Source organism: Protobothrops mucrosquamatus, unplaced genomic scaffold, assembly GCF_001527695.2.
Source record: "Protobothrops mucrosquamatus isolate PMUCROS unplaced genomic scaffold, P.Mucros_1.0 scaffold2302, whole genome shotgun sequence".
Taxonomy (NCBI): Eukaryota; Metazoa; Chordata; class Lepidosauria; order Squamata; family Viperidae; genus Protobothrops; species Protobothrops mucrosquamatus.
The window spans coordinates 173832-186719 of record NW_015388388.1 but is presented as its reverse complement, the minus strand read 5'-3'; the positions used below and the strand labels follow the sequence as shown (position 1 = coordinate 186719).

Here is a 12888-nt window from a genome sequence, read left to right as displayed (position 1 = left end):
AATAATAATAATAATAATAATAATAACTGCACAATAATAATTTAATAACTGAGGCAAGAAAGGTTGTTAAAGCAGGGCAACATTCACTTCACAAATGTGCCTGGCTTAGCAACAGAAATTTTGGGCTGAGTTGTGGGCATAAGTCGAGGACTACCTGTATGGGTTTCTCATCCAATAAAACACAGGGAACAAGTGATCCTTGATTTACGACCAGCCGCTTACCGACTGTCCTACCTGAAAAAAAGGCAGGAGCGGGTCAAAGGTCATTAAAAGATCATCACAGGACTGACACAAATTGTACAACCTTTTTTGTGCCGGTCCTTAAGCGAACGCTGGGGGTCCTTAAGCGAACTCTTTGTTCATTATGGGACATTTTTTGCTGGGAGCTAGAAATAAACATTCATTTCCAGCAAAAATGGCAGGAGGCTGCAAATGTGGGCCTGTTTCTGGAGCATCCCAAATGTGGTCCTTTGACTATGACAGAGACAGCCTTTGCAGGTTGTAATTATTTTGAGGGATGGGTGTGTGTCTGCCGTAACTTTGAACCATTGCTAAATGACTCATCGTAAGTAGAGGACTATCTGTAATTGTCCCTTTTTGGCTAAAAAGAGAATTAAAATTGCTGGCAATCATGTTTAGTAGCACCAGATGGAAGGGATGGTACAACGAGGCAGTGGCAACTATGCATAGGTCACAGATAGTCCTTGACTTACGACCACATGAGCCCAACATTTCTGCTGCTAAGTGAGACATTTGTTAAGTGAATTTTGCTCTATTTTACACAGTTGTTAAGTGAATCACTGCAATTAAGTTAGGAATATGGTATTAAATGAATACGGTTTCCCCATTGACTTTGCTGGTCAGAAGGTCACAAAAGGGGATCACATGACCCCGGGTTGTTGCAACCGTCATAAATAGGAGTCAGGTGCCAAGTATCTCAATTTTGATCACGTGACCATGGGGATGCTGCAACGGTCGTAAGTGTGAAAAACGGTCATAAGTCACTTTTTTCAGTGCCGTAACTTCGGTCACTAAATGAACTGTTGTTAAGTTGAGCACTACTTGAGCTAATTCAGTCTCTAGTGCTCTGTGTACAAATTATATATATATTCTTTTTGCAATCCTGTAATCCCTTTATTCAGGGTGGAATCAGGGCGACTGAATGGAGCAGAGCATTTACTGGATGGATGCCCTTCCTGATGCCTACAAGGAGTTTACACCACATATTTTCCCTTTGCGCCCTGATAGAGAAACATCTGCCTAAGATTGAATTCTCAATCTTCCGAGTGGGAGGCGAGCGGCTTCACCTCTAGGCCACCACGCCGGTCGATATTATATAATATATAATTACATAATATCCAATTATTAAGTTTGCACGCTCAGATGTGGTTTTTGCCCAGTAAAGTAATATACCTGTTAATGTGGCTGGACACATCAATTACATTAAATTTGGAGTTTACCACCCAGCCGCCCACTTCCGGCCTGTTCTCGGTTTTTAAATAGGCACTGCTGAATATAAAACTGCCTTTTTCCTCCAAGGGGAATCAAACAGCGTTCCTGATTCTTCGCCATCATCCTCGCAAGAGCCCTGTAAAGTAGGCCAACCCACACAGGAAAGCATTCTGATTGGGAGAGCAACAGAACCGAAGCAAGATACTTTAACTCAGTATTTTTCAATCTTGAGTCCTTTTAACATGTGTGGACTTCAATTCTCCAAAATGCTGGGAACTGAAGCCCTACACATCTTAAAGCTGACAAGTCTGTGGAGATTCTCAGTCATCCAAGTCATGGTTGTGTCCCAAAGATGCTTTTTCAAAGGGCAACTGAATTTTCTTGGTTTTCTCCTTGAAAAGGTTCCGCTTCCTATCCAAGAAGCTTCTTCAGTTCTGACTGAATGGTGGAGGATGGAAGGATTTATAATCCTTGGCAGTCATCTGGTCGTTAGTATTCCTTCTGAGAGTCACTGAGGTCACTTGGAGATTTATCTAGTGCAGGGGTAGGCAACCTTGGCTCTTTTATGACTCGTGGACTTCAACTCCCAGAATTCCTGAGCCAGCATGGCTCAGCTTGGAAACCTCTCCCTGTCCCCTTAGCGTGGCTGGCTCAGGAATTCTGGGAGTTGAAGTCCACGAGTCATAAAAGGGCCAAGTTTAAAGACCCCTGCTCTTAATCTTCGTCCTAGTCCAGGGGTAGGCAACCTTGGCTCTTTTATGACTCGTGGACTTCAACTCCCAGAATTCCTGAGCCAGCATGGCTCAGCTTGGAAACCTCTCCCTTTCCCCTCAGCATGGCTGGCTCAGGAATTCTGGGAGTTGAAGTCCACAAGTCATAAAAGAGCCAAGGTTGCCTACCCCTGGTCTATTGCAAATGGGGGTGCAGCCTTCTTGGAACTGCTGAAAGGACTGTGTTGTAAACAGGAGATAGGTAGTGTTGTATCCCTCCCACCCCCCACCCCTGTTGAGAGGCTGTTCAATCTTAACATAGATGGTCTTTTTGCCCCCTCTTTCAAACCAGCGGTCCTCTCTATCCAGAATGTGGACTTTGCTGTCTTCGAAAGAGCGACCTTTTGTCTTTCAAATGCAAAATGGACTGCTGAATCTTATCCTGATGGGTTTGTTCTCCTACGTTGTGAGTTTATGAAGGGGTTGTTTTGTTTTCCCCAATGTACAGATCTGTTGGTTTGAAAGAGGGGGCAAAGAGGCCATCTATGTTAAGATCGAACAGCCCTCTCTAAACAGAGGGGGGAAGGATATGACGGCATCTATTCTGGGACTTGAAATCCACACGTTTTAACGTTGCCAAGTTTGGGGACACCCCTCCCCAGCTCTAAACTAGCAAAGTCATGTGGCCATCACACTAGAAGATCTATGAAAACGGGGACTGCTCCCAATGGTTAAATCTCCAAGACCCCACACCCCTCCCAGCAATTCTAATTAAAAAGAGCATCACAGACCCGAATGATGGAATTGAGTTCGGGGGCAGTCACTTGTTTGGCACGCTCAATGGCTCCCAGGACCTGCTGTTGGTGCTGGGGGAGGAGGAGGAGGAGGAGGAGGAGGAGAAAGAGAAGACAATTAGGAGATGAACCCAACCAATCAGCTGGAGGACCAACAACAGAGAAAGGGCAGTGTGGTTTATGAGCCAATTCCTGCCAGAAAATGGCGTTGCCATTATTAAGGCTGGGCCAGATGTTTGGACCGGATTTGGCATTTCTGTCCACCTAAGGAGACCTTCCCAAGGACCTGGGACAGGCAGATGTTGCCACTGAACATTAAAGGGACCATCGCAGGTGGCCAGATGTGCCTTTTGCAATCGACCGATGGGGATTTTGTTAATGCTGATGACGTTCAAGTGGTGTTCCAGATGTTTTGGGATTGCACCAAAGGGGGCCTGCGGCTATTGATCCTATCTTTGCTTTGTAGCGTTATTATTCTGCCAATTCTCCTTAGCTCACCTCCACCGGGAAATGCCGTTAACTCTGTACTCAAGAGGGATCGTGGACTGCTTCAGACTCCAATGTCTGCCATTATAATCAGAGGAATCCTACAGTCCTTACTTGAAGTAGGAACAGAGGATGTGAATGGGTGAAGATTCAGATACTGGGGCAGGTAAGTCCCTTAAGGCAAGGGTCTTCAAGCTTGGCAACTGGAAGACTTGTGGACTGCAACTCCCAGAATTCCTCAGCCAGCCAGGGCTGGCTGCGGAATTCTGGGAGTTGAAGTCTACAAGTCTTCAAGTTGCCAAGTTTGAAGACCCCTGCCTTAAGGCAAGCAGAGATACTGTACTTTTCAAAGCTAAATTAGGGTGCGTTCTTCCTTAGGCATGAAAGCTGGGCTGGGTGTCTTTGAGCCAATCACCAGGAGACAGGGAGTTCTAGTCCTACCTTAGGGATGAAAGCTGGCTGGGTGACTTTGGGACAAATCACCAAATCAACTGTGAGTTCTAGTTCTGGCTCAGCATTAAAGCTGTCTGAGTAACTTTGGGCCATTCACCAGGAGACGGTGAGTTCTAGTCCCGCCTTAGGCATGAAAGTCAGCTAGGTGACTTTGAGCCAATCACCCAGAGACGGTGAGTTCTAGTCCCACCTTAAGCATGAAAGCCAGTTGGGTGACTTGGGGTCAATCACCAGGAGATGGGAGTTGTAGTCCAGCCTTAGGTATGAAAGCTGCCTTGGGTGACTTTGAGCCAATCGGTGAGTTCTAGTCCCGCATTAGGCATGAAAGTTGGCTGGGTGACTTTGGACCATTCACCAGGAGATGGGAATTCTAGTCCAGACTTAGGTATGAAAGCTGCCTTGGGTGACTTTGGGCCAATCACCAGGAGATGGTGAGTTCTAGTCCCGCCTTAGGCATGAAAGTCAGCTAGGTGACTTTGAGCCAATCACTCAGAAATGGTGAATTCAAGTCCCACCTTAGGCATGAAAGCCAGTTGGGTGACGTTGGGTCAACCACCAGGAGATGGGAGTTCTAGTCCCACCCTAGGCATGAATGCCAAGCCAGTTGGGTGACTTTGGGTCAATCACCAGGAGACTGGGAGTTCTAGTCCCGCTTTAGGCATGAAAGCCAGCTGGGTGACCTAGGACCAGTCATGGTTCTTGTTGTGGGGAAAGGAGGAGGAGGAACTGGTGCTGGATATGTTCACTACCTTGAGTTATTTGTAAAAATAAGGGTGGGATATAAATAAATAAAAATCTAACAGAGCAAAGAAAGGTGAATTACCTCTTGCGACAGATATGGCAACACCTGGGCGCAAATGCCATTCAACCGCTTGACAATTTCAGCCTGAAATGGAAGATTAGGCACAAGGTTAACCCGGAGGAGGATACTTCAGTCAGCTGCTTGGCACAAGGCGACAAAACCAGGATGTGCCAGTGCGTTTATCTGGCAGCAACAACCCATAACTCCAAAGCCTATTGCATCATTGCAGCATTTTGCAAAGGACACCTTCAGCGGCTATACCACAAGAGAGGCTGCAAATGACAAAATGTGCAACGATTGCGTCTTTTGCGTTGTGCGAAGGTGACACTCTCTCCGTTCTGGTGGAACTTCCTGAACAATGGGCAAGGTTACCGTCTTAGGACTGTTCAAAGATGCATTTATTCCAGGGAATTCATCAGGTTTCTGCTTTCACACAATACTTTGAACTATCAACCGATTCGTGGAGGCTGCATTGTGTGAATGCACAGGTCCACATAGCTGGGTGGACCATGCCAATTTTTACTGAATGGAAACAATTTGGGGTTAAAAGTGAGCAAAACCAACGCCTAAAGAAAAGATGGGAATTATGTGGCCTTTCTCAAATTGGTGACTTTAAGATGGATGGACATTCTGGCCAGGGAATTCTGGGAGTTGAGGTCCATCCATTTTAAAGCATACCAGCTAGGGAATTCTGGGAATTGAAGTCCACCCATTTGAAAGCATACTGACTGGGGAACTCTGGAAGCTGAAGTCTACCCTCTGAAAGCCTGCTGGCTTGGGAATTCTGGGAGTTGAAGCCCACCCATTTTAAAGCCTCCTGGCTGGGAAATTCTGGGAGTTGAAGCCCACCCATCTTAAAGCATACTGTTTGGGGAATTCTGGGAGTTGAAGTCCACCCATCTTAAAGTCGCCATTTTGAAAAACACTGATGCAGATGGTGGCTGAGTGGAATTTCCCAATATCCCCACTGAAAAGGAGCAACGAGTCTTTGGGGGAATCTGGTTCTTCTAAGAAAAAAGGGATATGGGAATCGTAATTGTAATTTCATACAATTCAGCCTCTTGGCTTAAATAAAGCACAACCTGCTCCTATTCGTGGTCATTTCTAAATAAATAAATAAATAAATCAGTCAGCTCCATGGTTTAAACTTGGTCTAACAATGGGTGTTAGAAGAGCTGGCAGAGGTTTACTGGGCTACACCAGGGGTGGGCAACTATGGCCCCTTTACAACCGGTGAACTTCAACTCCCAGAATTCCTGAACTAGCATGGCTGACTCAGGAATGCTGGGAGTTGAAGTCCACAGGTCTTAAAAGGGCCATCATTCATTCACCCCTGGCTGGGCTGCACAGTAGCCTAAAATTGCATCTCAGTTTAAAAAAAAAAAAAATTTAAGACAAGAATAAAGAAACGAGCTGGGTGGAGCTAATAAACCTCGCTTTTAATTAAATTTGTTTGCCCTAGCACAGCATCTTGAAAAGACCAGATGCGGTCTTTTGCAAAAGGTACAGTAAGTCAGAACAGGTAGATGATGACACGCAGGAGGAACAAATCGGATTAGCTGCAATTTAATTTAAATGCCATTTAAATGAAATTTCAATTATATTTAGCTAGTGTCTGGCGGGCACGCCCGGTTGTTTGTAAGGGCTCTGCTTGTTTGAAGGGGTGGGGAGGGTGGCCCTGAATATAATCACGGACAGCACGTAGCCGGTGACCTCAAATGCTCCTGAAATGATACTATAACCCAAGGGAGAAGGAGTTGAGGTGAGAAAAACCCACTCCTGATCCAGCTGCATATGCAAGCCGTCCTCAACTTACAACAGTTCATTTAGTAACCATTCAAAGTTACAACAGCACTGAAAAAAGGGACTTATGAGGTTTTCACACTTATGACCAGTGGTGGGATTCAGCTGGTTCGCAACAGTTCGGTAGAACCAGTAGCTAAATTTGTTGAGTTCGAAGAACCGGATGAATGAACACTGCTTCCGGAAGTCCGTTCTAGGCCTGGAGGAGGCCTCCCAGGCCTAGAACGACCCACTGGAAGTGCATGGATGCCACTTCCGGAAGTGCGTTCTAGGCCTGACCCACAAGTGCATGGATGCCACTTCTGGAAATCTGTTCTAGGCCTGCAAGGCCTGGAGGAAGCCTCCCAGGCCTAGAACAGCCCACTGGAAGTGCATGGATGCCATTTCCGGAAGTCCGTTCTAGGCCTGACCCACAAGTGCATGGATGCCACTTCCGGAAATCTGTTCTAGGCCTGCAAGGCCTGGAGGAGGCCTCCCAGGCCTAGAACAGCCCACTGGAAGTGCCTGGATGCCATTTCTGGAAGTCCGTTCTAGGCCTGACCCACAAGTGCATGGATGCCACTTCCGGAAATCTGTTCTAGGCCTGCAAAGCCTGGAGGAGGCCTCCCAGGCCTAGAACAGCCCACTGGAAGTGCATGGATGCTACTTCCAGAAGTCCATTTTAGGCTTCAGAGGGCCAGGCCTGCATCCACGCAGAGAACCGGTTGTTGAGGTATTTGAATCACACCACTGCTTACGACCGTTGTAGCATCCCCTTGGCCATGTGATCAAAATTGAGAGGCTTGGCAACTGATTCATATTTATGATGGTTGCAGTGTCCCCGGGGGGGGGGGTACGTGATTCCCCCTTTGCAACCTACTGATAAAGTCAATGGGGGAAAAGTCGGATCCACTTAGCTAAAATTCGACTAATTTAACAACTACATTGATTCACTTAACAAGGAAGTGGCAAGGAAGGTCGTAACATGGGGCAAATCTCACTTAACAAATGTTTCGCTTGTCAACAGAAATTTGGGGCTCAATTGTGGCCGTTAAGTCGAGGAATACTGGTATTAAGGCTGCCTTAAAAGTCCCTTGAAGAGACAAGAATAATCTTAAAATCTCACCTGTTTATGCATTTCGATGTTGAGGCCATAGGACATCTCGTAATACTGGAAGAAGAAAAAAAAAGAGAGAGAAAATTAAAATATCTGTTTGCTTGAGGAAATCTAGGCCTGTTTCCTCTTTCCTAATTTCTGGAGTTGTCCCTGCAGGATTTGAACTCATCTCCCGATTTTACTAAGAGATAGGTATTCTGTATTTTGATCATGGCCAAACACAGCAATGGCCCACGTGCAACAAGGCTAGAAACAGACAAGGTTGTGGATTCTCCATCTCTGGAGGATTTTAAGAGTCTATGATTGCAAAGAGTTAGACTAGAACAGGGGTAGGCAACCTTGCCTCTTTTATGACTCGTGGACTTCAACTCCCAGAATTCCTGAGCCAGCATGGCTCAGCTTGGAAACCTCTCCCTTTCCCCTCAGCATGGCTGGCTCAGGAATTCTGGGAGTTGAAGTCCACAAGTCATAAAAGAGCCAAGGTTGCCTACCCCTGGATTAGAATGTCCCTTGGGTGTCCCTTCCCAGTCACCAATTCTCACACTAACTGGCATTCCTGCCCGTTGCAAAGGGATGGACTAAATAACTCTTGGGGATCCCTTCTCCGTTTCCAATTCTGACACTTATTAGTTTTCCTGCCTGTTGCAAAGGGCTGGACTAGATTACTTGGGGGGGGGGGGTGTCCCTTCTCAGTCCTCAATTCTGATACTGACTTTAATGCCCATTGCAAAGGGCTGGACTAGATTACTTTGGGGGGTCCCTTCCCAGTCTCAATTCTATCACACGGTCTTTCCTGTCCATTGCAAAGGGCTGGACTAGATGCCCTTGGAGACCCCTTTCTACCCCACAATTCTATGAACCTGAGCAACAGTAAAAAAACAAAAAACCCTTCTGAATTTTAGAAGAGTTAACAGCACACAAGTTAACATGTTTTTTCTCTGCCCTTTCCACGCGCCTGCAATTTTGCCGCACCCACAATTAAAATTCCTTCTTGGCACGGAATCTGAATCAAAGCTCCCTACTGTGGCCAGCAAAGTATTATTATTATTTAAATAGTTTTACTGTAAAGAGCGCTGGGGGAAAGAGAGGATACGGAAGTGGGGAAAGGAGAAACAAGATTAAGAGGAAAAGAAATGGATGAACCAAGAAAACGTTTGCATAAAGGTAGTCCTTGGCATACAACAGTTCATTCAGTGACCCTTCCAAGTTACAACAGGACTGGGAAAAGGGACTTAGGACCCGTTTTCACACTTACAACTAGTATCCCTGTTTTCATGTGATCAAAACTGGAACGCCTCGCAACTGGCCTGTATTTATAACGATTGCAGTATCCCGGGAACATATGTGATCATCTTTGGCAAACTTCTTTTTTTTTTAAAAAAAATGTTTTATTGGTTTTTGTTTTTTTTACATATCCCCCTCAATATGCATTAACCGAGGGATAGAATCAAGATCACGTGAAGTATTAATACCACTTTACAATGCCTTGGTAAGGCCATACTTGGAATGCTGCATCCAGTTTTGGTCACCACGATGTAAAAAAGATGTTGAGACTCTAGAAAGAGTACAGAGAAGAGCAGCAAAGATGATTAGGGGGCTGGAGGCTGAAACATATAAGGAACGGCTGCTGGAATTGGGTATGTCTAGTTTAATGAAGAGAAGGACGAGGGGGGACAGGATAGCCGTGTTCCAGTATCTCAGGGGCTGCCACAAAGAAGAGGGTGTCAAGCTATTCTCCAAAGCGCCTGAAGGCAGGACAAGAAGCAATGGATGGAAACTAACCAAGGAGAGAAGCAACCTAGAACTGAGGAGAAACTTCCTGACAGTTAGAACAATTAACCAGTGGAACAACCTGCCTCCAGAAGCTGTGAATGCTCCAACACTGGAAGTTTTTAAGAAGAGACTGCACAGCCATTTGTCTGAAATGGGATAGGGTTTCCTGCCTGAGCAGGGGCTGAGCAGGGGGTTGGACTAGATGACCTCCAAAGTCCCTCCCAACTTTTTATATTATTATTATTATTATTATTATTATTATTATTATTATTATTATTATTATTATTATTATTATTATTATTATTATTATTATTATAATAATATTTGGTAAACAGTGTGTTGTCCGGGTTTGCATTAACAAATAATCAGTAATAGTTGGTTTCTATAGTTCCATATTCCACATAGTCGCTTTCCTTGATTTTCTCTTCTTCCAATAATATTCCCTTTTGTCAACCTTAAATTAATACATTTCTTGGCAATTTTAAAGGTACGGTAATTAAATATCCACTTCATTATTAAGCTTCTTTTCTAATTAGATCACCATAGTTCCCTCATGCTGGCTGAGGAATTCTGGGAGTTGAACTCTGCAGGTTATGAAGGGGCCATAGTTCCCCCATGCTGGCTGAGGAATTCTGGGAGTTGAACTCTGCAGGTTATGAAGGGGCCATAGTTCCCTCATGCTGGCTGAGGAATTCTGGGAGGAAGTCAGCAAGTTATGAAGGGGCCATAGTTCCTCCCTGCTGGCTGAGGAATTCTGGGAGTTGAAGTCTACTAGTCATAAAAGGGTCAAGTTTGAAGACCCCGCTGTAAATACTATGTCCACATTGATTTTGGTCATACCTGCCCTGGTTCTTGGCCCCGCCCACAAACCAGCTTTCCCTTGAGCGAAGGAAATTCCTTTTTCCCAAAAACTGCATTCATGAGAGAACGGAATTAAGATTCAACTTTGTGTAGACTGTGCCAGAATGCTTTCAACCAAGTTAAAGCCAAGCCGTGATTTTACGCACAACCAGGATGAAACTCAGTTTAATCACGCGCCGTCTCTGCTTTCCAAAGTGAACCAAAAAAGGAATTCAAGGGGTTAAAAGTCATTCCGCCACTCAAAACTGCTTCTTGCGTTCGTTGATTTACTGGGAACAATACTTTCCCTGCTTTTCATTAAAAGCATTCCTTTGCCCAACCTATACATTTAAGCAGGAGGGAAAAAATCACCAGCAACAGATGATTGAGTAGTCTTTGACTTACGACTACTTGTTTAGTGACTGTTGAGGCGCTTGGCAACAGTGCCTGAATTTATGGCTGTTTGCAGCCTCTTGGGCTCGTGTAACTATATTTTATGACATTTTTGCCAAAACACGGCATTTCCTTCCCGTTTTCAGCAAAACCGGGGACCAGAATGAATCATTAGTTCGTTTAATGACTGTGACAGTCACTTAATGATTGCAGCGATTTGCTTAACGACACTGAAAAGGTTGTAAAATCATAAAACAACACGATCAATTTCTTTTACTGCCACAAGTTATGACTGCCCTGGGTAGGCTCCATTACAGTCATAATTCAAGGACGACCTGTATTTGCCTGAAATGATATAAGGTTTCCTGCCTGAGCAGGGGGTTGGAGTAGATGACCTCCAAGGTCCCCTCCAACTTTATTATTACTATTATTGCTGTTGTTGTTGTTGTATGGCTGTAGATCACACGGATATGTATGAATTCCAAAATCTTATACCAAGAAAATTCAGGTTCTACAGTCAGAAAACCTGAATATCTCTCTTCTGCAGGTAGTCCTCAACTTACAACCGTTTGCTTAGCGACCGTTCAAAATTACGACAGCACTGAAAAAAGTCATTTATGGCCAGTTTTCACACTTACGACCATTGTAGCCTTCCCCATGGTCATGTGATCAAAATTTGGGCTCTTGGAACCATGTCATTCACTTAATAACTATGGCAACAAAGGTCATAAAATGTGGCAAAACTCACTTAGCTATCTTGCTTAGCCATGGAAATTTTGGGCTCAACTGTGGTCATAAGTAGAGGACTAACTGTACATTGTTTCCCCCTAAATGACAGTGAGAACAATTAATCAATTAATCAGTGGAACGACCTGCCTCCAGAAGCGGTGAATGCTCCAACACTGGAAGTTTTTAAGAAGAGACAGGACGGCCATTTGTCTGAAATGGTGTAGGGTTTCCTGCCTGAGCAGGGGGTTGGACTAGATGACCTCCAAGGTCCCTTCTCCTTCTTCCCCCTCCCCTCCCCCTCATCATCATCATCATCATCATTATTATTATTATTATATTATTATTATATGCCATTTCTGAACTCACTAGAATGGTGTTTCTTAAAGTATGGTCAAAGGATCCCTGAACATCTCCCAAAACTCACTTAAGGGCCCAGAAAATCAAGATGATTTGTGGGATACTGAAAATATTGCAAAAATGTAAAATGTCGTCAGCCTTCTCATTGTTTTTTTTTTTTTTAAACGGTTTTTTTTTCCCATAAGAAATATTTTATTGATTTTAAAACTGAATTGAGTTTCATAGTCATTTTTAGTGGATTTAATCAATAATTTTTCTACAAATGTTAATGCTGCAAATATCAATAAATATAACCTATGCAAACAAAAAGCTCTGTTTGGGGTCCTCCATGACTTTTAAAACTGGGAAGGGGTCCCAAGAGTGGAAACACTGACCTGGATTAAAAACAAACAGCAATCTTGCACCTTTTAATCCTCTTAAAGACAGAGAGCCAAAATATTCCCCCTTTCACACACACTCACTTATTTAAGTTGCCTCCATTTATTTAAGTTGGGGCCTCTGGAATTAACCTGAGGAACGGATGAAGCAAAAATAAAAACCGAATTCAATCCTTCTGGCCCGCCTTTAACTGCTCTTGCAGGCCTCCGTAAATTTCAAACGCTCCACATTAAGGACTAGGAACATGGCAAGGCAGAAGGTTTGGCTCCCTGAGTTTCTGCTTTCTAAATGGAGGACGTGGGCACAGGGCGTGGTTCTCCAGCCTGCCCTGTGTTTGGCGGCTTTTCTTGACTCTCACAAAAGGTTAGTATGTGCTTTCATAAATATATATTTATATATTGCCCTTTTCTTTTTAATTGAATTTCCTAGGAAATACAAAGCATTTGTGCCTTATCTCTCTGCTCCAGAGAAGGTGCAGCAGCCTCTTTTTGGAGGGCCTGGGAACTGGTTTCGCTCAAGGCTAACGACATCCATCACCTTGAATCTTGGCAGCAGCTGCCAGCACAGCTGGCCACCTCCAACCAGCAGTCAAGGAGACCCAGCTAACTGTGTCCTGATAAAAGCTAAATAAATAAAAAAAAAAATAAGCCCAGCCTAATGCAGCTGCCTGGGTGACTTTATGCAAAACAATCAAGCCTCCTTTTGGAAAGAAAGAAAAACAACCAAACCAAACCAAACAACCGATGGAGGCTGAATAGAGGACACAAAAGGAAATCCTTCCAGAAGGCAGCCGAATTTTTTGGATCTTGCTGGGACCTCCTT

The 12888-nt window shown here is 44.4% G+C and overlaps 1 protein-coding gene across 1 annotated transcript in view; it reads right to left on the bottom strand.

Annotated features, from left to right (window-relative positions):
* Positions 1-12888, bottom strand: part of TLE5 (TLE family member 5, transcriptional modulator) — an 18097-nt gene that overhangs the window by 1850 nt on the left and 3359 nt on the right. Inside the window, exons 4-6 of the mRNA XM_015824636.1 lie at positions 7606-7650; positions 4719-4781; positions 2954-3028 (exon numbers count right to left, since the gene is read on the bottom strand). Of these exons, the coding sequence (XP_015680122.1) occupies positions 2954-3028; positions 4719-4781; positions 7606-7650 (183 nt within the window). The remainder of the gene's footprint in view (positions 1-2953; positions 3029-4718; positions 4782-7605; positions 7651-12888) is intronic.